The sequence below is a fragment of the Schistocerca nitens genome, chromosome 4 (assembly GCF_023898315.1).
Source record: "Schistocerca nitens isolate TAMUIC-IGC-003100 chromosome 4, iqSchNite1.1, whole genome shotgun sequence".
Lineage (NCBI taxonomy): Eukaryota > Metazoa > Arthropoda > Insecta > Orthoptera > Acrididae > Schistocerca > Schistocerca nitens.
In genome coordinates, this window is record NC_064617.1 from 867,849,476 (window position 1) to 867,877,386 (window position 27,911).

Genomic DNA, 27,911 nt, shown 5'->3' on the forward strand with positions numbered 1-27,911 from the left:
CTGTCTATCATCTGCTTCCCATAGCCATTAGTTCCGAAGATGGACCTGAGGCGTTCAAGTTCTGTCTTCAGATGTTCTTCGTCGCTTATCCTGTACGCTCTCTTCGTTAGCGTGTGCAGGGCGGACTTCTTCTGCGTGGGATGATGGTGGGAGGAGGCGTGAAGGTACCTGTCCGTATTGGTTGGTTTCCTGTACACTTTGTGGCCTAGTTTACCATCAGGTTTTCGATAAACTTCCACGTCGAGAAAAGGCAGCACCCCATTCTTCTCTGTTTCCATTGTAAACTGTATCTTCATAAAGTGTTATTATGTCTTTTTGTGTATGTAAAATGTTATAAATGTGTTTTAGCAGTATGAATGATGCGTAAGTGAGGTTTAATGTTAATATGGAGATAATTGTTTAACGAGTTATGTAGTGAGATTTAGTGTGGGAACATTTCGAAGAAGTAGGGATGTGGACAAAGGGGAATTTCGTAGAATAGATTTGTAAAGTAAGTTTATGGTAAAGGGAAAGTTAATTCAGGTATAAATAACAATAGTAAATAAATTTATGCATAAACAAAATTTCAGCATATTAGATAATTACGTCGGTAAAAAGTGCAGTCGTTAGGTTTACTATTTTGCGATTGATTATTGATGAAAGGCGCGGACTGACGCGGGAGAATGTTGTTTTGCTATTGGCTGTTGAGTAAAGTGACCAATGGTAAAGCAATATTCTTCGCGCGCCTTTCACTGCTGGTAGAGAAGACTTAGAGTATTCTAGAGAGGAGTCGGAGCCTAGCCATGAAACAGTTTGGACGTGTGTAGTAGTAGTTCCGATGGAAATGATAAGTTGCCGGATCTAGCAGTGTTTCATACATCAAAAGTGTTGTAAAGTGACGGCATAATTATTCCGATGGGTGTGTAGAAATTTCGGAATTTTTAAGTGAATTTTGTGACGAGAAAAAGACATAAATTCCGAGTGGCGTATTGAACAGGTCGGTGGCTAAAAACTGTGACTGCATTAGGTACCGACAGACTTAATATTTGGCGAGCACTCTCAATCAATAACAATCCGCATTTTTGTAGCTATTACGTTTTCGGGAAATGCAACACCATAAACTTACTAACGTGAGTGAAAGGGATTATGAGTGTCTGTGTTAAGACTAGCACTGGCTTGGCAGTGATACTTGTTCACCTAAGTTTCAGAATATATTAATTAAGGACAAAATTTCCAACCTTTCATTTCGTGTGAACACTTTCTCCCGAAACGTAGATTAGTGACTGATTCACTTCGAAGTACAGTAGGTTTCGCTCGGCTTCCCTACTGATGATCTGCTGAGACAATGTTCACAGGTAGGTGCAGATACGACGTAAAGGGACGGAAGGAACCGCACCGCCGCAAGTGGTTCTTTTAGCTAGTGGCATTTCATTTAGCGTTCAGGAACTTTGCAGCACTCATATTAATTTACAGTGTACTTGCACTCTTCCTGTGTGAGTTTATGACATAATTACGATTTTAATAAGCATGGCGTTACGGGCCGTGAAAGTTTACCTTTTATAATCTGGTTTGCTTTAATAATTTCAACATGATATGCTTCACCTGTTATGAGCAAGAGCGTCTGAATGGGCAGAGTAGTGTACAGACGTCAGTGGGAGCGTGGAGTCGGAGTGTACTCACGAATCCGAAGAAGGAGAAGACGTAGACGCCGGGCTCGGTCTGCTGCACGGTGGCAGGCAGCAGGGAGGGCAGCGCGCCGCAGGCGAGCGTCGCCACGGCGGACAGGTTTCCGCGGCAGTCCACGGTGGGCACCCCGGACCACAGCAGCTGCCGCGCAGAGGCGCGCTGGAACAGCTGCGCGCCGCCCGGCACCAGCTCGGACAGCACCGGCTCCACCATCGACAGCAGCGACGAGTAGTCCTCCGACACCTGCACCACTATGCCCTGCGCACACCAACACGGCGCAGGCTCAGCAGCGTGCAGTCCTCCGTTACCTTCGACACTGTGCCGAGAACATCACAAGGCACTCGACAGTGCGTTCCTCTAACTGGGAGCAAAAGATCACTCACCCGTGAATCAGTGTTGCTAGCAATCACGAGTTTACTACCAGTGCCCGAAGGCTATTCCGAAAGTGATGTCTGATTGTCGCAAAATGGAAACCACAGATGATTTAAAAAAAAAAAAAAAAGAAGAAGAAGAAGAAAAAATTCAGCAGTTACGCTACTGGCCATTAAAATTGCTACACCAAGAAGAAATGCAGATGATATACGGGTATTCATTGGACAAATATATTATACTAGAACTGACATGTGATTACATTTTCACGCTATTTGGGTGCATAGATCCTGAGAAATCAGTACCCAGAACAACCACCTCTGGCCGTAATAACGGCCTTGATACGCCTCTGCATTGAGTCAAACATAGCTTGGATAGCCTGTGTAGGTACAGCTGCCCATGCAACTTCAACACGATACCACAGTTCTTCGAGAGTAGTGACTGGCGTATTGTGACGAGCCAGTTGTTCGGCCACCATTGACCAGACGTTTTCAATTGGTGAGAGATCTGGAGAATGTGCTGGCCAGGGCACCAGTCGAACATTTTCTATATCCACAAAGGCCCGTACAGGACCTGCAACATGCGGTCGTGAATTATCTTGCTGAAATGTAGGGTTCCGCAGGGATGTAATGAAGGGTAAAGCCGCGGGTCGTAACACATCTGAAATGTAACGTCCACTTTTCAAAGTGCCGTCAGTGCGAACAAGAGATGACCGAGACGTGTAACCAATGGCATCCCATACCATCACGCCCGGTTGATACGCCAGTATGTCGATGACGAATACACGCTTCCAATGTGCGTTCACCGCGATGTCGCCAAACACGAATGCGACCATCATGATACTGAAAACCTGGATTCATCTGAAAAAATTACGTTTTGTCATTCGTGCACCCAGGTTCGTCGTTGAGTACACCATCGCAGGCGCTCCTGTCTGTGATGCAGCGTCAAGGGCAACCGCAGCCATGGTCTCCGAGCTGATAGTCCATGCTGCTGCAAACGTCGTCGAACTGTTCGTGCAGATGGTCGTTATCTCGCAAACGTCCCCATATGTTGACTCAGGGATCGAGACGTGGCTACACGATGCGTCACAGCCATGCTGATAAGCTGCCTGTGATCTCGATTGCTAGTGATACGAGGCCGTTGGAATCCAGCACGGCGTTACGTATTACCCTCCTGAACCCACTGATTCCATACTTTGCTAACAGTCATTAGATCTCGACCAACGCGAGCAGCAATGTCGCGATGCGATAAACCCCAATCGCGATAGGCTACAATCCGACCTTTATCAAAGTCTGAAACGTGATGGTAAGCATTTCTCCTCCTTACACGAGGCATCACAACAACGTTTCACCAGGCAACGCCGGTCAACTGCTGTTTGTGTATGAGAAATCGGTTGGAAACTTTCCTCGTGTCACCACGTTGTAGGTGTCACCACCGGCGCCAACCTTGTGTGAATGCTCTGAAAAGCTAATCATTTGCATATCACAGCATCTTCTTCCTGTCGGTTAAATTTCGCGTCTGTAGCACGTCATCTTCGTGGTGTAGCATTTTTAATGGCCAGTAGTGTAGCTCCGATTGAGACATCTCTCGTGTCATTGTAGCAAAAAAAGGCAGTAGCTTGTCCTTCTTGCGAAGTTTCTGCGCTAATCTGTCGCTTGTTGTCTGTGCCAAAGTGTCCTCAGCGGTTCATGTGAGCATAGACGAAAATCAGAGGGAGCCAAGTCCGGGCTATATGATGGGTGATCAAACACTTCCCACCGAAAAGACAGCAGGAGCTTCCTCTTTGCCCCTCTGTGTGAGGCCAAGAATTTGTTATGAAGAAGGAAATGCATGACGGTTACCCGTTGTGTGGAATGCATGAAATCAGGCGAAATCTCTCAGAGAGAATCATACTTCGCGGGAGACACTGTTTTCTAGCCATGTTTACGTGGTCACTGTGCACTTCGAACTGAAAAGACCGACGTGGCGACATCGACGGGCAAACTAGAGATACTGTCCAATACTGTCAGATTTTCACTGTGCTTTCCATTTCGCAATCGATTGGATGTTGCTTTCTGAATAGCCATCGTATGTTTTGCCTGGTATCTGGCCTGAATGACAGCGTAAATGATATGCACGTCTGGAGTCTTTCTCACCATTTGGTCTACGCCATTCGCGTGACATGCTCCAACCTCGCTTACTTGATGCCATGTAAAAGAAGTCTGTACTACTGGCTTTTATTCAATAAAGGGAGTTCCTGATGCCTGTGAAAGGCACTCTTCGTCTTCGTGACTAAGCTGATCTCTGAACTTCTAGCACACAAACCTCGCCCCTGGACTAAGGCTTCGAGCTATGTTCCGACTTGGCTTCTGGGCTGCATCTGGGACTCACGTTGGGTTGGGTTGGGTTGTTTGGGGAAGGAGATCAGACAGCGATGTCATCGGTCTCATCGGATTAGGGAAGGACGGGGAAGGAAGTCGGCTGTGCCCTTTCAAATGAACCATCCCGACATTTTCCTGGAGCGATTTAGGGAAATCACGGAAAACCTAAATCAGGATGGCCGGACGCGGGGATGAAACGTCGTCCTCCCGAATGCGAGTCCAGTGCGTTAGCCACTGCGCCACCTCGCTCGGTGAATCTGGGACTCCTACTGCCGTGTAGTAAGAATGTGATCGCGATTTCCACTTCGATGACGAACTATAACGCTAGGCTCACAATTGATTGTGACTGTATAAGGCTGGTAGACGATGACGACAGAGAGGGGGAAGCTTGGGGTGAAAACACCATGAAGCGGAGAGCTGTGAGTAGAAGAGTTATGGATGGAGATACCTGTCTCTGTGCCAGATGTCTGTGTCTCCTTGGTAGGGGGGAGAAACAGAGTGCCACATCTAGGAACATCTGCGTACCTTTCCACGCCCCTCACGTGTGAGAGCCATAAATGTCCAAAGTAACTGGATATGACAATACTATATACAAAGTTTTACAGAATTCTTACAATGCTATTAAAATATACATAGCTGCTATGAAAGATACTTTCGGTTTCAAAGCTCCATATTTCCCAAAGTATTACATGTACAAATATGATGCACACATGAGCAGAAACCTAAACTCATCAAGTTTGCGTTTTACAGTCACTTCTGCCCACACAACAAACGTCCAGACGGTAGTCAAATTCGTTGGATACCTTATGTAGCAACATTCTTTCAGTGGCCACCGTAGCGGTATTGACGTGTTCTCAGAGCTGCTCCAGTGTCCCTGGCAGTGTGGTATCCAAACACGGTCCTTAATATGCCACCAAAGGAAAAAGTCACTAGGCGTTAGGTCAAGCCAGCGGTGCGGAAGTTCCTCGTTTAATTTATGACGAACATCGATTCTCCCATGAGGAGATGCCCAGGGTATTTGATTTCCCATTCAGAAAATAAAAGATACGTGTTTGAGCATTTCTGGAACATTAACCACTAAGGTGGTAAAACAGTCAGTGAAAGATTTTTGAAAATAATAATTACTAAAGAAGTGTTAAAGGATTTTTAAGGCTACATCTATGATAATTGGTATTTTGACTTCTCGGTTAGGGGATGAAAATTATTAAGAAAATATTTAGTTACAGTAGAAAAAAATTTTAAAAATAAAATTACAAAATTGATATTTCCTTCCCGGTTAGATGTACAGAAATATTTGTTAGGGGACAGAATTTCTATGGAAATGTCTCCACAAGAAGGCAAAAGGCAAAAACGTCGGACTCCAGCTACCAGAATCGCTTTTTGGTCAGAAGTCCATTCGGAAAAGACCATGCTCATAGGGCCTTAACTAGGGTGAAAAGCTTAGAAGGATTGCAATTTCTGAACAACATAAAAATCTGATTTAATGAAAACAAAAAATTATCTGCAAGTCATACAGCCTATACGAGCACAGCAGCGGGCACTAAGCTAGTCTTTTCATACAAGTGGAATGTTGGTTGGGCACTGATTATCACCTTAGATGCGAAATGTTCATCGTCAAGTGCTACTTCCATTGTGACACAAAATTCAAGGCTACGAGTTTTACCGTTTCATGACCTGCAGACTGTACGGTTTGAAATGTAACCGCCGTCGAAAAATCTTACACGCAATTTTCTGCGTTATTCCAAGTTCATGGCTTGCTAGGATCGCTGATTTTTATGCGCAGCCTACGAAACTTTCCCTCACCCTCTCCACGGTAGCGTGTCGCACACTTGGTCGACGGATACTTTTCTGTTCACAGAAACAACCAGTGTCCTTAAACTGTCGAGACCAACGAACAGTGCTCTGTTTGGGAGACGGTTCTTTCCCATAATTCCTTCTGCATGCACGTTGCACTATTGTACCACGTAACTTCTCGCATATTCTAGCCCCAAAAATTCTTTTCTTGCTTTATCACCATTTTGTCAAGGAACTGTATTCGCAACGCCAGCTGGCGGGAGCAAGGCAAATTCGTTGAGTTTGTGGTCATTTTTGTACGTGTAATACTGTGGAAAATATAGGAGTTTTAAAACGAATGAATCACTTATAGTAGCCCTGTGTAGCAAACTATATACCATATAATTGTATTAACATAGGTATAGGTTATATCGTAATTCCAACTCTGTTATAAGATACTAAGACACTAAAATATTACTGCTAGTCACGTAGTTACTAAGACATTAATGTATCTAGATCCTGTCCTCAGCTCGTGGAACAGAAAACATCTGCAGTCAATTAAAACTTTTAATTACAGATATAACACGACCTGCTGCAATAATACCCAGCAGAAGAAAAATAAATACCAGTAAATCAACAGGCCTTCTGTAGACTGGTCCGGGAGAGCTCGTTCGGCGTCCGTAACGCCTGAGCGGTCTTAGACTTTCAGCACTTGACTGATCTTCTGTGTACGTATTTTACCCACGATTGAAGAGCTGGTATCATGATTAACTCATTTTGTATCTAACAAGGGAACCTCCCCATCGCACCCCCTTCAGATTTAGTTATAAGTTAGCACAGTGGATAGACCTTGAAAAACTGAACACAGATCAATCGAGAAAACAGGAAGAAGTTGTGTGGAACTATGAAAAAATAAGCAAAATATACAAACTGAGTAGTCCATGCGCAAGATACGCAACATCAAGGTTAATTTGAGCTGAGGAGCGCCGTGGTCCCGTGGTTAGCGTGAGCAGCAGATGAACGAGAAGTCCGTGGTTCAAGTCTTCCCTCGAATAAAAAGTTTAATTTTTTATTTTCAGACAATTATTATCTGTCCGTCCGATGCGAGGTAACTGCGCCGTAGTATGGGGACGCTACACCTAAACAAACATCGAAACACACGACGTCAGTCGACTACAACGCACGGAAGAGAGAGTATTCCTGCTAACGAGGCTCCCTGGCTGGCAGTTGACGGTTCGCTACTTTGGACGAGAGTGCATTAAATACGTGAGATGTATTCCATGGGCAATATTAATCCAGCAAATATAGCTCGCGACTTCAATAACAAGGTCAATGAACATTTTCCTGTGGAGGAATCGGTTGACCTATGACCTTGCAATCAAATGTTTTCGGTTCCCATTGGAGAGGCACGTCCTTTCGTGTACTAATCGTACGGTTTTGCGGTGCGGTCGTAGAACACAGACACTAATCTTATTACAGTGAACAGAGACGTCAATGAACGAACGGACAGATCATAACTTTGCAAAAATAAAGAAAGTAAACTTCTCACTCTACAGAAGACTTGAACCATGGACCTCTAGTTCCGCAGCTGCTCACGCTAACCACAGGACCACGGCGTTCGTCAGCTATCATTGCCCTTGATGTTGCCTACCTTACGCATGGACTACTCAGTTTGTATATTTTGCTTATTTTTTCATAGTTCCACACAACTTCTTCCTGTTTTCTCGATTGATCTGTGTTCAGTTTTTCAAGGCCTATCCACTGTGCCAACTTATAACTAAATCTGAGGGGGGTGCGATGGGGAGGTTCCCTTGTAAGTCGTGCACGGACATGGAGACTACATCTCTTCTAGCTCAAGTATGAATACAGAATATGACTCAGAGATACTCGAGGCACCAAGCAGCTCTGGTATCTGCTGACGCCATAAGGAGCGCGCATGCCACGCAAAGTGGATGTATGATCCCTGGCATGTACATTATTTCTAAAATACGATTAATAGCAGACCCGCCCTGTAAGCAACATGTTGTGATTTTATTATTTCCCATCCGGCTTACCGATCACGTGACGAGCGTGCTGAATTATCACGGCTCGAATATTTGCTTTGAAAAAGAAAGTGCTTCAAATGGCTCTGAGCACTATGGGACTTAACATCTGAGGTCATCAGTCCCCTAGAACTTAGAACTACTTAACCCTAACTAACATAAGGACATCACAAACATCCATGCCCGAGCCACGAGTCGAACCTGCGACCGTAGTAGTCGCGCGGTTCCGGACTGACGCGCCTAGAACCGCTCGGCCACCAAGGCCAGCCTGCTTTGAAAATTTTCAATCTTTTCGTTACTCAAGCAAAGTATGTCGTATTCTGTGACGGAAAGAGTGTGTACTGGTGCGTAGTGGTGCGTTTAATAAGACTTGTTTTCACGAACAATTACCGAGCTCCACTAAAAGAGTAGTATCCAAAAATTGATAAAGTGGCACTCCAATCGTGATATCTTTAGTTCTGAGTATAACTGCAAGGCTTCAGCTCAAACTCCGAAAACGTGCAAACATTTTGCAGAAACTCACAGCTAGCCTAAAAAGTAGTATCTCAGGTGGTTTTCGCAACAGACATGTGTTAAACGTACGACATCTCGTCATTCTGTATCTAAGGCCCCACACAAGAAACGTTACAGCATTTCATTTCTTCCTTCAGCCAGTTCTTCCAGCTGCTAAAGAATAGAATGTTAACTACTGTGTGACGTTGCTTAAGAAGATTGTGGATGGTAAACGTAACCTGAAATGAATCATGGAGCTTGGGTTTACCTTTCTGGCCATATGAAGAGCCGTACCAATTACTACTGGGCCACGGAAAACACATTCTGTTTCAAATTCCTCTTCACGGTAAGAAACTGGCATTTGGTACGCGGTTTATATTTATATAAGCATCGACCTGATATTCGTTAAAGCCGTTGTCCATACAAAGGTTTATCTTCAAATTTTTGGAAACTGCTCCTCTCAGGTAATGGGACAGCAAGATGTTGAGCTACCTCATCAGTCGCTGTCCCGCGTTCGTGAAGCCTGCGCAGAATAACGGAACAATGATGAAAGACCTGCGCCCACTTGGTTCGCCGGACTAGCCTGCTTATGGTTTTTATCTATGAGGATGTTTAAAAACTAAAACTGTACAAAAATTACGCTACAACGGTAGACCAACTGATGTAAAACATACGCCGCCGGAATATTGAAGCAGTCGATGTTTAAGTCTCCGTAAAGTGAGTTTGAATATGATTTCACGAGTATAAAAATGCACAGACGTCCAGATAGAACATCTCAAGATATCTTGTAATTTTTAAAATGTTTTAGTTACTAAAGTATTTTCTCCTTATCAATAAAATGTTCTTTTCCTTCTTAGCGAGGACAGCTCTCAGTATACGACCTTGTACCGAGGAGTATCCGTATCTCGCTCACCGTTCGTTTCCGTGAACACTCTCATTACTGACGGTTCGGAACTCGGCAGGCGTAGGTTGGCCGTCTCATTCTTACACAGAAATGAATGGGCTGCATTCTAACGCTATCCGAAGTGTACATATCAAGCAGAACGTGACAACTTTGTCTGTTGCTTGCGTCTTACAAGGGAACCTCCCCATCGCACCCCCCTCAGATTTAGTTATAAGTTGGCACAGTGGATAGGCCTTGAAAAACTGAACACAGATCAATCGAGAAAACAGGAAGAAGTTGTGTGGAACTATGACAAAATAAGCAAAATATACCAACTGAGTAGTCCATGCAAATGATAGGCAATATCTAGGCTAACGTGAGCCAAGGAGTGCCGTGGTCCCGTGGTTAGCGTGAGCAACTGCGGAACGAGAGGTCCTTGGTTCAAGCCTGCCCTCGGGTGAAAAGTTTAACTTTTTATTTTCAGTTTATGTAACGAACGCTTATATTTTCATCAATTTTTGGGAGTGATTATCACATCTACAAGAAAACCTAAATCGGGCATGGTAGAAGAATCTTTTTACCCATTCGCCAAGTGTACAAGTTAGGTGGGTAGACAACATATTCCTGTCATGTGACGCACATGCCGCCACCAGTGTCGTATAGAATATATCAGACGTGTTTTCCTGTGGAGGAAGCGGTTGACCTATGACCTTGCGATCAAATGTTTTCGGTTCCCATTGGAGAGGCACGACCTTTCGTCTACTAAACGCACGGTTTTGCGGTACGGTCGCAAAACACAGACACTAAATTTATTACAGTGAACAGAGACGTCAATGAACGAACGGACAGATCATAACTTTGCGAAAATAAAGAAATCAAACATTTCACCCAAGGGAAGACTTGAACCAAGGACCTCTCATTCCGCAGCTGCTCACGCTAACCACGAGACCACGGCGCTCCTGAGCGCACATTATCCTTCATGTTGCCTATCTTGCACATGGACTACTCAGTTTGTATATTTTGCTTATTTTTTCGTAGTTCCACACAACTTCTTCCTGTTTTCTCGATTGATCTGTGTTTAGTTTTTCAAGGCCTATCCACTGTGCCAACTTATAACTAAATCTGAGGGGGGTGCGATGGGGAGGTTCCCTTGTTAGTAACACAGAGTGGTACAGACAGCCTGGGCTGGTAGTTCATATGACACGCACCGGTGTAATGTTGGCTGCCTAACTGGCAGGCAATGATCGGATCGATTTCCACACATAATCGTGACTTTTGTTACGACAGTAAGGATTTGCGCTTGCCACAGGAACAAACTCATTTTTTTTTTTTGCATGCTATTCGCAATTAAAATCTTTTACGAACATTATCGATTGTGAAGAAGATTAGTTTAGTATCGTGCAGCCCCGGTGTCGACGTTGTGGCAAGACAGCGACGTCAGTGCTAGCGGAGTTGAAGTCCTTGTAACCTTTTTTACGTGATGGATTGTAGTAACTGTATAACAACCCGGTGCTCCTTCCCATTTTCACTTATGAATTTGCAAATTCGAACTACTGATTTTGGCTCGCGACGAACCTGCCTTCATCTTTGTTTTTGGTTTGAGTTTTCATTCACCTCCTGAAGCGCTGCGTATTATGTAATGCCAGCTTTTATTAGAGCATCCCTAATTCCCTTTTGATACTTCCGTTAACAAGGCAGCCCTAAACTTGCCGACATCCAATGCAGCTTCCTAAGTATCAGTTCATCCCCATGTCTGTCTGCGCGCAAGACAGTCTCCTCCATACCTTACCACTTTACAGTAGTTTTTCGAGTGAGTACAGCTACCACGAAACAGAAAACTGTAGGGTGCGTTTAAATCTAAACCCTGTAAACAGCACACGTTCTCTGTACAAGAAGGTATATGACGCCTGGTAGCCTGTAGGGCCTTTTCCGAACTTGCCGGTGAAATCAAATGAACTGTGGGGGTGGAAGAAAATTGACAATTAACTGTAAGAAAATAAGTCCGAGTTTGTAGTGAGTGCTTCTAATATTTGTTGTATAACACATCATGCATTGTATCACTTAAAAACAATGCCACAAAATTGATAATTGATCTCTCAGAAGAAACAGAAAAAAGGAAACTGGAGTACTGAAAGGGGCTGAATGCACAAAAAGATATCATAACGTTATTATCTGTCGAATTGTTCGTCACTGATATATGGATTTAGCCATCACCTAGTAATATGAGAAGTTGTATTCATCCCCAACAATGGATGGTCCTAGCTAACGCACCGATAAGCCAAGAAGCCGGTGGCCAACTGCTTAACATTTTTACAGCATCAGCAGGTATTGCAACTTGCTGCACGTTACTAAGACTGTCTCTCTTCAACCAACTCAGGAGCAACCAACAAACTGGCGCTTTCCACTGGACGCTGTGAGGGAACAGTATCGTTCGCTCACTTCTTTCGTTTTTTCTTTACGTTTCCTTACGTTTTCTTGTGGTGACTCAAATATCTGTGCTAACAAGCTATGGAGCACAAAGGAAGCAGTTAAAACTGTTTGATATAATTTTATATTTCATTTCTTTTTCTCATTCGTAAAAAACTGGATGGGTCTCTGTTCTGATATGTAGCTAACTCATTTTCATGAACACTCCGTGAATCGTGGCTCGCCGAGCGATTCTGTGTCGACCAAAAATTGAACTTCCAGAGAGAGCAGAGAGGACAGAATGCTACCAAGGACCGATACAAGAGTGTGTTCGCTCAATACAAATCATCGAAAAAAATTATATCTAAATTGAAAGGGAATGGGGTGGGGGTGGAGGGAAAGCAAAAGAAAAGGATGCTGATGTCAGCTGCATTGCGACATCACGCGGAATAAGCGGCGACGAACAAAAATGTGGACCAGACCGGGACTCGAACCCGGAATATCCTGCTTACAAGACAGGTGCTTTACCCACTGCACCATCCGGGCCACAGCGTTATCGTAACTGGGCGGACGATTTCCACACACCTCATGGCCGATGCACGTTCCTACCGAGCGCCACCTATCTGAAGCCCCTATCCATTTCCTCCACGATCGCTACTCTCAGATTCCTGCAGTAGGTTGGACTTACTTGTGCATTCGCACTGAAGAAGATGGAGCCATTGCCCATCTAGACGAATGAATTATATGAATGGGTGCTGTCTGTTTTTTGAACATGTCCGAAAGAACAGACAGCACTCATTCATATAATCGATATAAATGTAATACATTGAAAATGATACAACGTTGTGTGAAGAGTAATATTTTTTGGTCATAGACTAGTGAAGATCAAGGAGGTAAGTAATTATAAAAAATATATCTTTGTCACTTTTAATATAGAATCAGTAATTTACTTTACCACACATATTGGTGTTAATGGACGGATTCAAAAGCAGTACTTTTTTCACAGGAGAAAAAGGAAATTAAAACATAGATTCCTTGATATTCTTCCCGTTTTGCTGGCCAAAGCCGCAAACGAGAACGCACAGAAAAAGTGGTGTCTTTTATAACACATGACTTCGAAGCATAAGATGCTATGACCTGAACCTGAGGCAAAAATTATCAAAAGTTATTAGTACTAGTAATATAAAGTAAAAGAAATATAATATAATATAAAATATAAAAGAAATATAATATGAAGTAAAAGAAAAGAATGAGCCAGCGAAGAATTACACTGCTGGCCATTAAAACCGCTACACCAAGAAGAAATGCAGATGATATACGGGTATTCATTGGACAAATATATTATACTAGAACTGACATTTGGTTACATTTTCACGCAATTCGGGTGCATAGATCCTGAGAAATGAGTACCCAGAACAACCACCTCTGGCCGTAATAATGGCCTTGATACGCCTGGGCATTGAGTCAAACGGAGCTTGGATGGCGTGTACAGGTACAGCTGCCCATGCAACTTCAACACGATACCACAGTTCATCAATAGTAGTGACTGGCGTATTGTAACGAGCCAGTTGCTCGGCCACCATTGACCAGACGTTTTCAATTGGTGAGAGATTTGGAGAAGGGCAGCAGTCGAACATTTTCTGCATCCAGAAAGGCCCGTACAGGACGTGCAACATGCGGTCGTGCATTATACTGAAATGTAGGGTTTCGCAGGGTTCGAATGAAGGGTACAGCCACGGATCGTAATACATCTGAAATGTAATGTCCACTGCTCAAAGTGCCGTCAATGCGAACAAGAGGTGACCGAGACGTGTAACCAATGGCAACCCATACCATCACGCCGGGTGATACGCCAGTATGGGGATGACGAATACACGCTTCCAATGTGCGTTCACCGCGATGTCGCCAAACACGGATGCGACCATCATGATGCTGTAAACAGAACCTGGATTCATCCGAAAAAAATGACGTTTTGTCATTCGTGCACCCAGGTTCGTCGTTGAGTACACCATCGCAGGCGCTCCTGTCTGTGATGCAGCGTCAAGGGTAATCGCAGCCATGGTCTCCGAGCTGCTAGTCCATGCTGCTGCAAACGTCGTCGAACTGTTCGTGCAGACGGTTATTGTCTTGCAAACGTCCCCATCTGTTGACTCAGCGATCGAGACGAGCCATGCGGATAAGATGCCTGTCATCTCGACTGCTAGTGACATGAGGCCGTTGGGATCCAGCACGGCGTTCCGTATTACCCTCCTGAACCCACCGATTCCATATTCTGCTAACATTCATTGGATCTCGACCAACGCGAGCAGAAATGTTGCGATACGATAAACAGCAATCGCGATAGGCTACAATCCGACCTTTATCAAAGTCTGAAACGTGATGGTAAGCATTTCTCCTCCTTACACGAGGCATCACAACAACGTTTCCCCAGGCAATGTCCGTCAACTGCTGTTTGTGTATGAGAAATCGGTGGGAAACTTTCCTCATGTCAGCACATTGTAGGTGTCACCACCGGCGCCAACCTTGTGTGAATGCTCTAAAAAGCTAATCATTTGCATATCATAGCATCTTCTTCCCGTCAGTTAAATTTCGCGTCTGTAGCACGTCATCTTCGTGGTGTAGCAATTTTAATGGCCAGTAGTGTAAATAGTCTTATCAAAATAAACGTAAAGGTAAATTTTTAGTATTATGATTATCTTTTTGTCGTTCTCTATTGACCGAGCACAATGTATGGTAGCCAATCTTAGTTCAAATACTACTGTGTATTTGGTTGTCCAGGCAATGAGCTGTAGAACATTAAATTCATGTAGCAGGCTGCGATATGCTCTACACTAAGCGAAGGAAACATGCAACGCCTCTCACTAGTACATGATGAACATTTGGAATGTATCACCCAAGTGCATACTGCAACCTACACGAAATAATTAATGTAAAAGATATCTCCCATCCAGCTTATTTGACTCTTACATGCACTTGGTATTTGTTTAATTTGTTTGTTTCGAGATGCACATTTATATCTGTACTCCACAAGCCATCATACGGTGTGTGGTGGAAGTTACTTCGAGTAGCACTGCCACTTTAATGCTCTTCTCTTCCAGTCGCAAATCGTTCGCGAGAAGAGCGATTACTGGTAAGCCTCTATGTCGGTTGCAATTTCTCTAATTTTATCTCGCTGGCTTCGTGCGAGGTATACGTAGCAGAAAACAGTATATTAGCAATGTATATTAGTAATAATTAGTACTATATCTGTAGACTGTTCTAGGAACGCACGTGTTCTAGGAACTTGAACAGTAACCCACACCGCGTTGCAGAACGCCTCTTTTGCAGCGTGTGTCACTGGAGTTGTCTCAGCATCTGCGAGACGCTTTCGCCCTTACTAAATGAACGTATAACTACACGCGCTGCTCTTCGTTGTATCTTCTCTATTTCCTCTACCAGTCCTACCTGGTATGGATCCCATACTGACGTGCAATATCCAAGTATTGGTCGAAGGACGGTTTTGTAATCTACCTCCTTCGTGAGCGGACATTTACTGAAGTTTCTTTCAATTACTCTCAGTCTAGCATGTGTGTTACCCGCAACTAATTTAATGTGAGCGTTCCACCTTGAATCGCTTCGTACGAGTACTCACTGGTATTACGTTAGTGCTTCCATTCATTGTTCTGAAATCGTCTAATCATACAATAAAGGGTCCTTCCGTCTACGTGTACGCAATGCTTTACTTGTTTTTTTATGCTGAGGTTCAATTGTCACTCCCTGCACCAAGCGTCTCATCATCTGCAGGGCTTACTGCCTTTCACTAAAATTAACGTGGAAATTTCTCTGTACACAACAGCATCATCCGCAAAAAGCCTCATAGAATTCCATCTTTATCCATTGTGTTATTTATACGTATTTCCAAAAGTAATGGTCCTGTAACACTACCTTGGGAAGACGCCCAAAGTTTCTTTTATGTCTGAAAACTTTTTTCAGAATAATATGCCGTGTTCTGGTTGCTAGTAACTTTGCGATCCAGTCACACAGTTGGGTTGACATTGTGTACGCTCGCATTTTGTTCGTTAGGCGGCAATGTGGAACTGTATCGAACCCCTTCCGGAAGTAAAGGAACATGGCCTTAAAGTACACAGGAGATTTTCAGTGTCCAGAAATGTCATAATGTGAGGTCATAAAACACGTTCTAGCAGAACGACGTCAGAGATATCGGCCAATAATTTTGTGTGGCTATTTGAAAAATATACACAGTAGTTACATTAAATTTCATTAATACTTGTTCCATAGTTCATGAATACGATGTTTTGTAATGATGTGAAACGTGTCAGTTTAATGTAAGTTCTCTTTGCACAACATAACTAATTTTTTTATTACAGTCACTGCTTCATATCTAAAAATTCATCTATTGAGTAGGAGGACTTGTCATTCAGAAGTTCTTTTAATTTGTTTTTAAATTTTGATTGGCTACCTGTCAGACTTTTAGTGCTATTTGGCAAATGACCAAAGATTTTTCTGGCAGCATAATTTACCGTCTTCTGGGCCAAAGTCAGATTTAACCCAGAATAGTGAAGGTCATCCTTTCTTCTAGTGTTGTAGCTATGCACTTCGCTATTGTTTTTGAACTGGGATGAGTTATTAATAACAAATTTCATAAGTGGTTATACGTATTGTGAAGGTGCTGTGGATACCTCGAGTTCCTTAAGTAAATGTCTGCAAGGTGGTCGTGGGTGGGCTCCAGCTGTTATTCAGTTTACATGCTTTTGTGCAATGAGTATTTTTATCTTAATGATGAATTCCCCAAAAATATTATGCCATACACAAGCAGTGAATGAAAATAGGAATAATAGGCTAATTTACTGATATGTTTGTCACCAAAATTTCCAATTACCTTAATAGCATAAGTAGCTGAACCTAACCGTTTCAGCAGATCATCAATATGTTTCTTTCGATTCAAATTCTCATCAATGCACACACCCAGAGATTTTTAATATTCTGCCTTAGCAACAGACTTCTGTCCAGTGTCTATATTTATCAGCAGTGTTGTGCTATTTACTGGACAGAATTGTATGTACTGCGTTTTCTCAAAATTTTGTGAGAGTACATTTGCAGAGAAGCACTTAACAATTTTCTGAAAGACTTTATTTACAATTTCCTCAGTTAATTTTAGTTTGTTGGGTGTGATTACTATACTTGTACCATCAGCAAAAAGAACTAGCTTTGCATCTTCATGAATATATTGTGGCAAGTCATTAATATATATTAACAACTGTGAATTTCTTTGTTTTAATGTATATGATTCCGTGTAAGCCACTTTCATTATTGTGTTGTTGTGTTCAGAACTGTGTTGACTGGCGTTAAGAGGTCTGGAGTGCAGTAACGAGTAAGAAGACTAAAACTACTGGAGAGCCACGACGTAATTTCGCAGTCAGCGCCGGACCGGCAGAACCAGCCAACCGCTGCAGTCAGTACTGACCATCATGACGACGTTGAGGTAGGTGAACTCGTCGTCCTCGGACAGTCCTGGAGAGCGCTCTGGACTGAAGTGGTAGGTCGTTTCCAGCCGGTAGTCCAACGAGCCGTTCGCCAACCGCGTGACGTCACGCCTGCGTCGCCACTCCCTGAAAGCAGACCAGAAAAGGGAAGAACGTCACCACTGTAGCACTTTGGTCTGTGCACACCGCTCTGTCAATAGCAGTGCCCATAGTTTCTATCTTCCGGCGTTCTCTTCCAAAATTAATTGGACCAGAGACAGGTAGATACATCTCCAGGCTGCCTAGCTCTTGAGGTAACAGAACTTACGCCACGCTAATTGCTCAGACTACATTTACGAAGTATTTCAGAATGACAGCACTTAGCGCTTAGCGGCTTCCAACGAACTTTACACATGACTACAATACATTTCGAAACTTCTTTTTTACTAATAAACACTTCACGCCCACCCCGCCACTGCCGCCCTCCACAAAATAAAGAAAGGAAGAAAGTTTATCGCGTTCTACATTTTCGTTGGTCGTGTAGTGAAACTTCAGTGTCAGGCATGACGTTTTAACTTATTACCTCTTTACTATTAATTCTATTCGTAACACGTTTTGCAGACAGCATCCACATATACCACAGAATGTATCTGCAAAATTATATCTTTGTACAGTTCAGGAGAGACAACGCCACGGACACTGAGATGCTTCAAATGTTAGCTTATCTTAAAATGGAGTGCAAGACTTTCGGAAAAATGTACATAGTTCTCATTATCGGTTGTGTAAAACATTATAGGATAGAAAGAAATGTGTTGCATAGGGCGCCAAGAGGGCAAATACTGAACCTGCTCGAGAAAGTGGAGATTTATGTACACAGAAAACGGCAACCGGAATTACTGCTGAAGGAACAGAATGGGTTTAACCTAAATGCTTATTTTGCAGTATTCAGAAACCTACTAGTTTGAGCTGCGTCGAGCGGCCGAGCAGCTTGGCGTGCGGTCGTGTGCGCCGGCAGCCGGTGACGAGGAGACTGGGCCTTCTTCCGCAAGTTCCTCCACAAGAAAACAAGTACGTCACACAGAGAACCCACGAGGCGCCGCCACTGAGACCCCACTCCGGATGTTATCAACTATCGACTTTCTACTAAACAGTCATTGTTTCGTTAATTACCTTATACTTACGGTTATGATTTAACTGTTTTGTCACGCTGGAAGATTTCAAGTTATAGATGCGGTTTTATTTGTAAACTTTTTATACTGGTTTTTACACAATTGTGTGTTTTACTCTGACGGGCTATGTGCTTCCCATTATTACTATTTCCACTTTTTGTATGGATTTTAAGTATCGAACTAAAGCCACATATTGTATGTCAGTACACGTTTTATTGTCAGACGCTCATTTATCCATATGAAATAATTTTAATTAATGACTACGCATACTGCATTTCGACTATTAAATTTGCGATACTGATTACTCATATCCCTAGCTATAGTGTCCTCAGCTGGCCTCATTTATTTTTATAAATACCAGATGCATCCAGGACTATGTAACTACAAGTATAATTTGACGTTGATATCTACATGAGAATATGTTATGGTATATATGGCTGGTATGCATGACTGTTAATCATGTAAGTACTTCTTATTTTTCTTATGTAGCAGCAGGTCTTTTATAGATTTAGCTTCAGCAAACTGAACTTACCAGAATGAGATTTTCACTCTGCAGCGGAGTGTGCGCTGATATGAAACTTCCTGGCAGATTAAAACTGTGTGCCCGACCGAGACTCGAACTCGGGACCTTTGCCTTACGCGGGCAAGTGCTCTACAGCTTTGGAAGGTAGGAGACGAGATACTGGCAGAAGTAAAGCTGTGAGTGCCGGGCGTGAGTCGTGCTTCGGTAGCTCAGATGGTAGAGCACTTGCCCGTGAAAGGCAAAGGTCTCGAGTTCGAGTCTCGGTCGGGCACACAGTTTTAATCTGCCAGGAAGTTTCAAACTGGACTTAGTTGGTTACACCACTGTTTCTGTTTGTAACATATCTGAAAATGGCAGAATCCAAAACCGGTAATAGCGAATTATAAAAGTTGGTGTGACCAAGACGGACCTGTAAAATAATATCCAATTCGCATATTAACAGTACTGTTACGTAATATAAGTGAAAAATGTACTCTGTGAAAGTAATTTCTGACACATTGGAACTGATTAAAAAAATAATCACAACAACAAAAACATACTTATTGAGTTCCTCAAAATTTGTAATTCCATAACCAAGAAGCCTGAATAAGCGAAACAAATAAAGCTTGTTGAAAGAACTAGAGTGTCCGCCATCTACTTAGCAATTAATGTGTGTTGTCTCAGAATAACCTTTACTCACAAAGAAACTCAAAGAAACTTCCATTTACCTAACTGAAGAGGGCCATGCACACTAGTTTCCTTATTAGTATCTTAGTAATGTATGAGTTCCCTCTGTGCAAACAAATACATTGCTGTTTGGTTGATCGACAGACATATTTTCACATTTTTTAGATTCTCACCATCTTCAGAGACAGTTAAGAGAGTCCTTCATTATGAGTGGGTGTTTGTGTTTGGTTGAACTTCCTGGTGGATTAAAACTGTGTGCTGGACCGAGATCCGAACTCGGGACCTTTGCGTTTGGCGAGCAAGTGCTCTACCACCGAGCTATCTAAGCACAACTCACGCCCCGCCGTCACAGCTTTACTTCCGCCAGTAGCTCGTCTCCTACCTTACGTATTTCACAGGAGCCCTCCTGAGAACCTTGCAACACTATTATTCCTGGGAGAAAGGGTATTGCGAAGACATGGCTTAGCCACGTCCAGTGTGGAAGTCCCGACTTCAGGTCTCGGTCCGGCACATAGTTTTAATCTGCCAAAAAGTTTCATAGCATCACACACACCACTGCAGGGTGAAAATCTCATTCTGGAAACATCCCCCACGCTGTGGCTGTCATGTCTCCGAAATATCCTGTCTTCCATGATTTCTAATGTTGCAACGTTTTCAGGAGAGCTTCTGCGAAGTTTGCAAGGTAGGAGACGAGGTACTGGCGTAAGTAAAGCTGGAAGAAGTATCGTGAGTCGTGCTTGGGTAGCTCTGTGATAGAGCATTTGTTCGCGAAAAGCAAAGGTCCCGAGTTCGATCTTTGGTCCAGCACACAGTTTTAAGCTGCCAGGAAGTTTCGTATCAGCGCACACTCCGGTGCAGAGTGAAAATTTCATTCTGTGTTTGGTTGTCCTGCACAGTTCACAATGTCTTATTCTGGACACTGTCGTGCATATTTCACAATAGGGGGTGAACAAGAGCTCCTTCACCAACAAACTTTCAGAGGTTACTCATGGGTACCTTTCGTTTACTTTGTTATGAGGGATGCACAGTTCCCAGCCGCTCGTTATGGAGCAGTAATGTAATTATGATTTATTAGGTTTGTCACCACAATCATCTTTTTTTCTGTAAAAACCACAACAGTGAAGAAGCCTCCAATTTGCTATAAGCAAAACGAACAACACACAATACAGCGCTCTCAGACGAATCACTAACACCTTTACCACAGTGTGTTCAGTTTGTTCTGTCAGTGTACCGTACAGCACCTGACAAATGGAGAACTGTTTCGTTACAGGTATTGTTCAAAAGACCGACCATCACGATCACGGCAGAGTGTACAGCGAGCCACCATCGACTGTCTTACACGATCAAGATCTCCACAGTTTGGTGCACTACTTCGGCGGTGCGATAATCCTAGCAAACACCCCCGTCCGAGTATCGACCGGTGTCTCGTAAACTAGGCGCTACACACGCCCCTCAGGAGACGTCCACTGGCGTCGTGTCCGGTGACCGAGATGACCACGGATCAGAACCACGGCGGCCTGTCCATATCTGACCAAACCAAATGCAGTAAATCGTAAACGAGCCAGCGAAGACGGTGGGTCCCTTATACCAAAACACCCAGAAAGCTTGTAGCGGGAGCTGTGACTCACACTGTACATACTAAGTGTTTCCACCAGTGTGTCTTAAAACCGTTCCTTTAAACTATGTCTATAGGTCAAGGAATATTCAAAATCCCACGAAAAATTTTAAAGAATACATGACGCCGTTACGATGCAGGAACACGACAAAAAGCAATAAAGCAGTGACTCAGAGTCACACTAACAAGTGAAATAAATTCATCAAAGTAACGGTAATTAGCAGAGACCAAAAATGGTTCAAATAGCTCTGAGCACTATGGGACTTAACTTCTGAGGTCATCAGTCCCCTATAACTTAGAACTACCTAAACCTAACAAACCTAAGGACATCACACACATCCATGTCCGAGGCAAGATTCGAACCTGCGACCGTAGCGGTCGCGTGGTTCCAGACTGTAGCGCCTAGAACCGCTCGGCCACAGCGGCCGGCCTTACTACTGTCAGTTTTGAACCTCAAATACTTTTGAGAAACAGCTTTATTTACTCGTACACATGGATTCTGATGGCCAAATCACTAGTTTAAGCAGACAGAAAATTGTGGAGCAACTTGGCGATATCAACATCGTAATTGTAGCTGTGTGTTAGTGTGTGACATATACGGCAATCATCATGTATTTGGTGTCATTAATCTCCTCGCTTAAATAAATGTATAAGAATCAGTCTGCTCAGTGGCTCAGTGGCTTTCTAGTTGTGCCACGTTTTCTAACAAAAACTTTAGTTATAGTAAGTCAACTCATCCAGAGGACGTTAACTTAACATTTGCATTCCTCTTATTGGGAGAGAAAAACATTTTAATTTTTTCGTCGTGAAGAACCTAAATTTATTTCACTTGCCGTAACCCAACGTGAGTCGCAACATACTCACAAACTCATGTTCATATCAGAGGTGAGGCGGGATCTGAGGTAATTCATTTCATGGGACACGAGCGCCTATGAACAGAAGGGGGACGGCGCCTGTGAAAAGAAGAGATTTTTCAGGTCTGTGTGGTTGGAGACAGTAGAGAAGGATTTGGATGATATGCTAAGGAGGTCGATATGGTGATAATAAGTAAATGAGACTCTGGGTTTGCTTACTGGTCTGCTGTTTATTCCTTCTTCACGTATTTGCAACGAACTTGCAAAAGACAGAGACAGTAATTTACAACTTCAGCACACGCAAAATACAGATGAGATTTACTAGAGTCTCCACGGCTACACCAGCCAGTAACTTTATAAGGATTGGGGTATAACAGTAACACGACCACGATCGATGGAAGTCCTAGATTCTGTTGTTCCAATCGAACACTTAGATTCAAGTACTCGTCACAATGAAAGTGACATATAGACATAGGTACATGCAGACAAATGTACGATGCAAATCAATAACGCTAGCCCAGAGGCATGTACAGGCAAACTTTGCAAAACCTTATTAGTATACAGGCTACACTGAAGATAAGACTCACTCACATAGTACCTGCTGTAGGATATTGGTCATCAGAGGCTTCTGTCTAGAACTCTCCTCGACCTGGTACACTTATGCTTGCAAGAACTCTGCCTTGCTTAAAGTTTGGGGGCCTCTATAAATGGCATTTGTGGCTGTTTGCTTGCAAATGGTACGTGATTGCGAGGCTTTTTGCCTCCAATTGTCAATCAGTGAGCGTGACGTCAGCAGTTTCTCAAGCGTATGACCGTTTAATGGAGTGACTAAAGCGGCTTGCACTGTGCGTCTCTACCTAAGTTACAAGGCTTGCTGCTAATATTCATACTTGAATGATTTTTCCTTCTTTTTTCGGCAGTCCTTCATTATTCGGTCATTACAACTTTAAGACGAAGTTATAAGTCTAAGAAGTAGAATTTTATGAGGATGTGTTACATTTAAGATACTTCACGAATAAGTACCACTTCTCCTTATGAATCCCATTTTTAAACGAAAACAGATCATTGAAAGGAAAGGTACCGGCATTACGTAAAGAGCTCTTTCTTGTTTTATGTAGTAGGCATAGCACTACTACACCCAAGGATCCGGGTTCCAATCCCGGGGATGTAAAAAAAAGTGACAGTCTACGGGTCTAAAGGTCTGAGGGTCGATCCCCACTCAGGCTTGTAATTTTCCTTTGTCACTTTATCTCTCTTTTCAACTCTGACACTGTATGTTAACGTGAAGAATGGCGAGTTACAACGGGATTCGGGGTCTTCCTTAAACTGTAGGTGCACCTACCATGACTGGCTGGGTATGTCACCTCAAAGATCATAAGAAGGCAATGGCATGTCACTTCCAAAGGGACCATGCCTTGTAAGGCGTTGTCCTATTCAAACCAACATTTGGGTTTATGACATGTTTACCTTTTAGTCTTCTGACTGTTTGGCCATTATTTCCCCTCCTCTACCTATCTCTTCATTTCAAACACATCCCTTTTCTCGTCGGTTCTACACAGGACCTTCACATCCCTTGTCTTACGAACCTACTTAGTAATTAAACCACCAACAACCATTCTCATATGAGCAACAGAGGAATAAGCAATTAAGGACTTTAAATCAACCTACTTAATTCTAATCGTCCTTCTGTATTATGCCGTCCAAAATGCTTCGATCCTATTCTTTTTCGACTTTCCCACATCTGAGAACTCACTTCGAATTCTACGCTCTAGAAGTATACTACCAAACATTTCGTTTCCAAAATAAGATGAATGTTTAATACGAGTATCTCTCTTTCAGCGTCTGATAATATCTTTTCCTGTACTAATCTGCTTCTTATGTCCTCCGTTGTCCGTCCACCATGCGTTATTTTACTTCGAAGGTAGAAGAATTCCTTTACTTCGTATTCATAGTGCCTAAATGGGAAAGTAATGACATCTGTGCTGTTCGTCATGTAAACTGATTGTATCCAAAATAAAATAAATTCAGCAATGCGTCTTCATATTTTTGTACCTAAATTCCATCACACTCCAAAAAAAATAACCGAAATGATCAAGTTGTCCGTTGTTTGCGTCTGAAGAACACACAGACCGCCTGGGATGATAGTTGGCACGACGCACTGGGCTGTAATGTGGGCTGCCGTACTGGCAGGAAAGCAGCGCCTCGACTTCCACACTAGAATGCGATTTTTGCTATGACTGTGGGGATTGACGCTTGCCACAGTGTTGAACTTTTTTGTTGCTGTTTGCTCGCTTATCACTAACTTCTTCTGGAAACTTACCTCATTCCAGGATGACAGAGTTCCAAGCACGAAGGGGTGAGGTTTCCCTATCGTGGTGTTGTGTGGTAACGTGCCTTGTGAATGCTTGTCTGTGTTCTTATATTTGGTGTTTTACTGCAAGCGATTTTAAATACATCGTTGAATAATAAATCTCCATAACGGTGTATATTTTTCCTTGCTTAATTGTCCTAATAAACTGTTTTCAAGTAGCGACGATTCAAGATATCACGTCAGTAAAGTATAGCACCAATTTCTGAAAGGAAATCCGAAGAATTTCCGTGTTCTTGTCTCCATTACATTCGGCGTTTCTTATATACGAGTATGGTGTATCGTACTGCCTCTCTTCTGATCGTTCAACACAGTTCTCGTCTTTGTAACGTACTTTTGTCCACTGTAACGGTAATTTCTTAATTTTTTAAATTACTTGACTTACTTATTTAGACATTCGTTTCACATGGTAACATTGAGGCTTTCAGACACTCTTCTACATCTAAGCATACGTAGAGAGTTGAAGCTGCAACGTGCTTAGTACAAAATCTGTACATTTTAATGATAGTAAATATAATAATACTTGTACGCTGTCTACGGTTACAGAAGCAATCTTCTTTGGTCTATATTCACATATAACTACATGGCGAACACAGATGCTGTTAATAGTTGTGTAATACGTTGTAATGGTATTTAAAAATATCACTGTTTTTGTAATCGTACGTATAAATTACAAAAGAACACAATTCTGTTTCAGTGCCGTCTGACTTGATGTTAACCACACTCATCATAATGTTGCAGTATACTTTATTATAATACAAGCATGAAGATAGCGCGAATCCTACGAATTTTAACAAGTGGGTGGCCCAGCACATGGAGATACGATCTTCTAACAGTTGAAAAATTGAGAAAATTCAAATTTTATTGGAATTGCAGTGTAATAACTAATGAAAGCAATCCGTTGCAGACAACGAGCCATAACAGTAATTAACAAAGATGAGCAAGTTCCCTTCATCATAGATAATGTGGTGTCACCGCCAGACACCACACTTACTAGGTGGTAGCCTTTAAATCGGCCGCGGTCCGTTAGTATACGTCGGACCCGCGTGTCGCCACTGTCAGTGATAGCAGACCGAGCGCCACCACACGGTAGGTCTAGAGAGACGTCCTGGCACTCGCCCCAGTTGTACAGCCGACGTTCATAGCAATGGTTCACTGACAAATACGCTCTCATTTGCCGAGACGATAGTTAGCATAGCCTTCAGCTACATTTGCTACGACCTAGCAAGGCGCCGTATTCAATTGATATTGAGATTCTATTAATGTATCATCAAGAGCGATGTTCTACAAATGTGGATTAAAGTTAAGTATTCCAGAAGCTACGTACTTTTCTTTATAGCATTCATTACGTATTCTGTTTCAGACCTCACGCCAGCCTGCGTGAGTTTAAGCGCGTGCCTTTCGGCTTCCTCTCATTGTGTCTAGGCTGTCTTGTCTAGACACAACAGATATCGCTGCACCCTACACCCATAATTTGCAAAACCCATGCGATGAGAAGACCAAACACAGAGATCTGGCGGATGAGGTAAAAGCCTTGTGGAAACGGAAGTCTTTGCTCATCGCCCCAGTACTAAAATTAAAATCCGGCTTTATCTCAAAACCGACTCCGAAGACTTTGCAAGAACTAAAACTGCGATCGACAATTTCAGATGAAGCGAACAAATTAGCTTACGGAAGCATGAAACGCGTGGGCATTGTGCACTTGTCACTGAACTGCAGCCCCAGCCTTACTTAGAATTATTCCAAAACCCTGCACATACATTGTAAACAGTTATTGTTGGCCTCAAATTTCAATTAAAGGGAAAATTTAAAAGCAAGACACTAATTATCAATCAGCAACATAACCTGAAGAAACGCCAGCAGTTGTACTTGGTTCTAAGCAATTGGAGACAATAGCTTTCGTAATTGTTTCGCATTTCAATAGCTAATATACCTCAGACAGTGTCTTATGTTTGCACTAACATATGCGAAGCACTCGAAGCTCTATTAAGGTACGTGCAAAGGAGATAATGCCAATAAATCAAGGCTAATTTAAAATATAAGAGTTTTCTCAGCCGAAAACAATGCTACGAATGTGAAACGTGACGAATGTATTATTTGAAGTCTCCTGAGTGAGCGTCCCACGTTTCCGTCACTTCCGACAGATATCGTGGCTGTAGGACAGTTTCAAAATGGCGTCTGTAGGTGATGTACGTTACAGGCAACGTGTTCTCATTGACTTTCTCACTGCAGAGAAAGCAACTATGGGAAATATCCACAAACGCTTTTGTAAAGTCTGTCGAGCATCTGCTGCCGACAGAAGTACAGTTAGTCGCTGGGCACGGAGTGTGCGGTCATCAGAAGGCGGTTCGGCGGAGCTCCACGATTTGCAGCTGTCGGGTAGACCATCCACGGCTGTCACACCTAACATGTTGCAGCGAGCTGATGTCATTCGCGAGGATAGACTCATTACGACTGGTGCTGCATCTGTCAATCACCAAAGGAAGTGTGGATATAATTATCCGCACTCTTGAATATTCAAAAGTGTGTGCAAGATGGGTCCCGCGGTGTGTAACGGTGGATCAGAAATCGCACCACAAAAAAAAAAAAAAAAAGATTTGTCTTGATTTGTTACAACGTTTTGAAGCTGGGGGGGGGGGGGGGGGTGGGCTTGTCCTGGATCGCGACAGGTGATGAAACCTGGGTTCACCATTTTGAGCCCGAAACAAAATGACAGTCGAAGGAATGGCACCATTCCCACTCCCCACAGAACAAAAGATTTAAAGCAACTGCTTCGGCCGATAAGGTCATGATCACCGTGTTCTAGGACTGTGAAGGAGTGATTCTCATTGATGTGATGCCAAGAGGCGGTATCATTAATTCAGAAACATATGTCAATACACTAACAAAACTCAAGACGCGCTTCCGGCGACTTCGGCGCCACAGCAGTCCAGGAGATGTTTTGCTGCAACACGATAACGCTCGGCCCCACACAAGTCTGAGGACTGCTGAACACATCGCAAAACAGGGTTGGACAGTTACCCAATCCACCCTACAGCCCTGACCTAGCCCCCTCGGACTTCCGCTTGTTTGGGCCATTAAAGGATCCCATTCGTGAAAGACATTTTCAGGTCGATGAGGAGGTGATTCACACAACTAGCTCCGCCACCAAGAAAAAGGATGGTACCAACAGGGCATACACCCCCTAGTTTCGCGCTGGAGGAAGGCCATAGAGCGGGTGGAGATTACGTGGAAAAATAATGTGTGTAGATAAGAGACCATTCT

The 27,911-nt window shown here is 43.1% G+C and overlaps 1 protein-coding gene across 1 annotated transcript in view; it reads right to left on the minus strand.

Moving 5' to 3' along the window:
- The window catches only part of LOC126253339 (sensory neuron membrane protein 2-like), a 379,467-nt gene that overhangs the window by 53,044 nt on the left and 298,512 nt on the right, over window positions 1–27,911 (minus strand). Inside the window, exons 3-4 of the mRNA XM_049954605.1 lie at window positions 17,455–17,599; window positions 1,660–1,923 (exon numbers count right to left, since the gene is read on the minus strand). Coding sequence (XP_049810562.1) covers window positions 1,660–1,923; window positions 17,455–17,599 — 409 coding nt within the window. The remainder of the gene's footprint in view (window positions 1–1,659; window positions 1,924–17,454; window positions 17,600–27,911) is intronic.